Source organism: Coptis chinensis, chromosome 1 (genome assembly GCF_015680905.1).
Source record: "Coptis chinensis isolate HL-2020 chromosome 1, ASM1568090v1, whole genome shotgun sequence".
Taxonomy (NCBI): Eukaryota; Viridiplantae; Streptophyta; class Magnoliopsida; order Ranunculales; family Ranunculaceae; genus Coptis; species Coptis chinensis.
The window spans coordinates 49,816,356-49,817,804 of NC_141456.1; the positions used below are offsets into that span (position 1 = coordinate 49,816,356).

At 40.0% G+C, this 1,449-nt stretch overlaps 1 protein-coding gene across 1 annotated transcript; it reads right to left on the reverse strand.

The window, feature by feature from the left end:
• Positions 1-838: 838 nt before the first annotated feature.
• On the reverse strand, positions 839-1,207 carry LOC147524408 (uncharacterized). Its single transcript, XM_086574694.1, has one exon. It carries the CDS (start codon positions 1,205-1,207, stop codon positions 839-841), a length of 369 nt encoding a protein of 122 aa, XP_086430820.1.
• Between the last annotated feature and the right edge of the window lie 242 nt (positions 1,208-1,449).

Sequence of the window (1,449 nt, forward strand, 5' to 3'; positions counted from 1 at the left end):
AACCGACCTTTGCTCCTTTATCTTACTAAAGTGACATATTTCTGCACATAATGGACTTTGAAACCTGAAATGCATAAAAACAAGTAATCAGTGTTAACTCTTAATTATTACTCACATAATTGGTCTAAAAGTATGACTGTTACAGGGTTAAAACTACAGTTTTGGACTCTTATGAAGACCCCTACCCCTTTTTATTATAAATGAAAAGTATCAGCTTGTTACATTCTTACATATAGTTTTCCTATAGCATCATCATAAATTATTTTCTTTACATCCTCTGAGAATGAACTAGGAACTATCTTTGTGTAGCTAACTGTGGGTATAATGCTAGCAATAGCGTCAACTAATTTATTGGACTCTCTATATACATGAGTAATAGAAAAAACTTCTAATTGCTCTCTCATCTTGCTAATATTCCGCATCATCTTTTCTGCTTGCCACGGATACTGCCTCTCGTTTTGGAAAAAGGATATCACATTTTTTGAATCAGTTTGCACTCTGATATGCTTGAAGCCATGTGCTATAGCCATTTCGAGCCCTTGTTCCACACCTTGCAGTTCTATTAGAGCAATAGTCTGCTTGCTGGCCTTTCCCTTACTTGCTACTTGGACCTGCCCATGCTCATCTCGTACTACCGCAGCCCAACCACCTACAAGCCCTTGTAAAGTACCATCTGTATTCAAGTTTGAAATCCCAGCCTTTGCTCGTTCCCACTTACAATGTCTCTGTTTCCTCTATTTCGTAAGAACCTCCAAGTTCCATGTGTTTTGAAAGTGTTCTTTTTCTGGTCCACCCTCCATCGTGATTTCCAGTGATTGCAGCCGTCCTCGCCCTCACATCACTTAGCACCAGTTGCACAACCTGCTGGGTTACTCCTTTGTTTGTTCTCAAATATCTTATCATTCCGACTCCTCCATATCCAATAAATGTAAGCATTCCATACTAACCTTATAGCATCTTGCTTTGGCCCTCCTCCTGCTGAAACTCTCTGCACCCACTCAATTTCTTGTCGCCATGTCACAGCTGTTGCTCTGTTAAAACCCATTTTCTCTAAAAGCATCTGCCACACTGCCATAGAGAATGTACACTCATGAAATAAGTGTTCTTCCATCTCAACATCTCTCCAACACAATATGCAACTGTCAGAAGTGACTTTCTTCCATTTCTTCATCTTATCAAGTGTCTTGAGTCCCTTGTTCATCGCCATCCAGCTAAATATAAGAATGTCGCGGTATTCGGTTAGCAAACCAAATCGTTCGATGCCATGCAACTGTTTGCCTTTATCCCTCACAAACCTTCATATGTATCTCTCAAGTTATAATCTCCTTGACTCGTTGCAGTCCATACCAGTTTATCCTCTCCCCCCATTATCTCTATTTCATCATTTGCCTATTTAGCAATCTCACGTATCCCATTCTCAATATGTTCTGGAAAGTACCATCCCCCTTG

Coding starts and splice junctions, on each gene's coding strand:
- LOC147524408 (XM_086574694.1), bottom strand. CDS start 1,207: ATGGCGATGAACAAGGGACTCAAGACACTTGATAAGATGAAGAAATGG.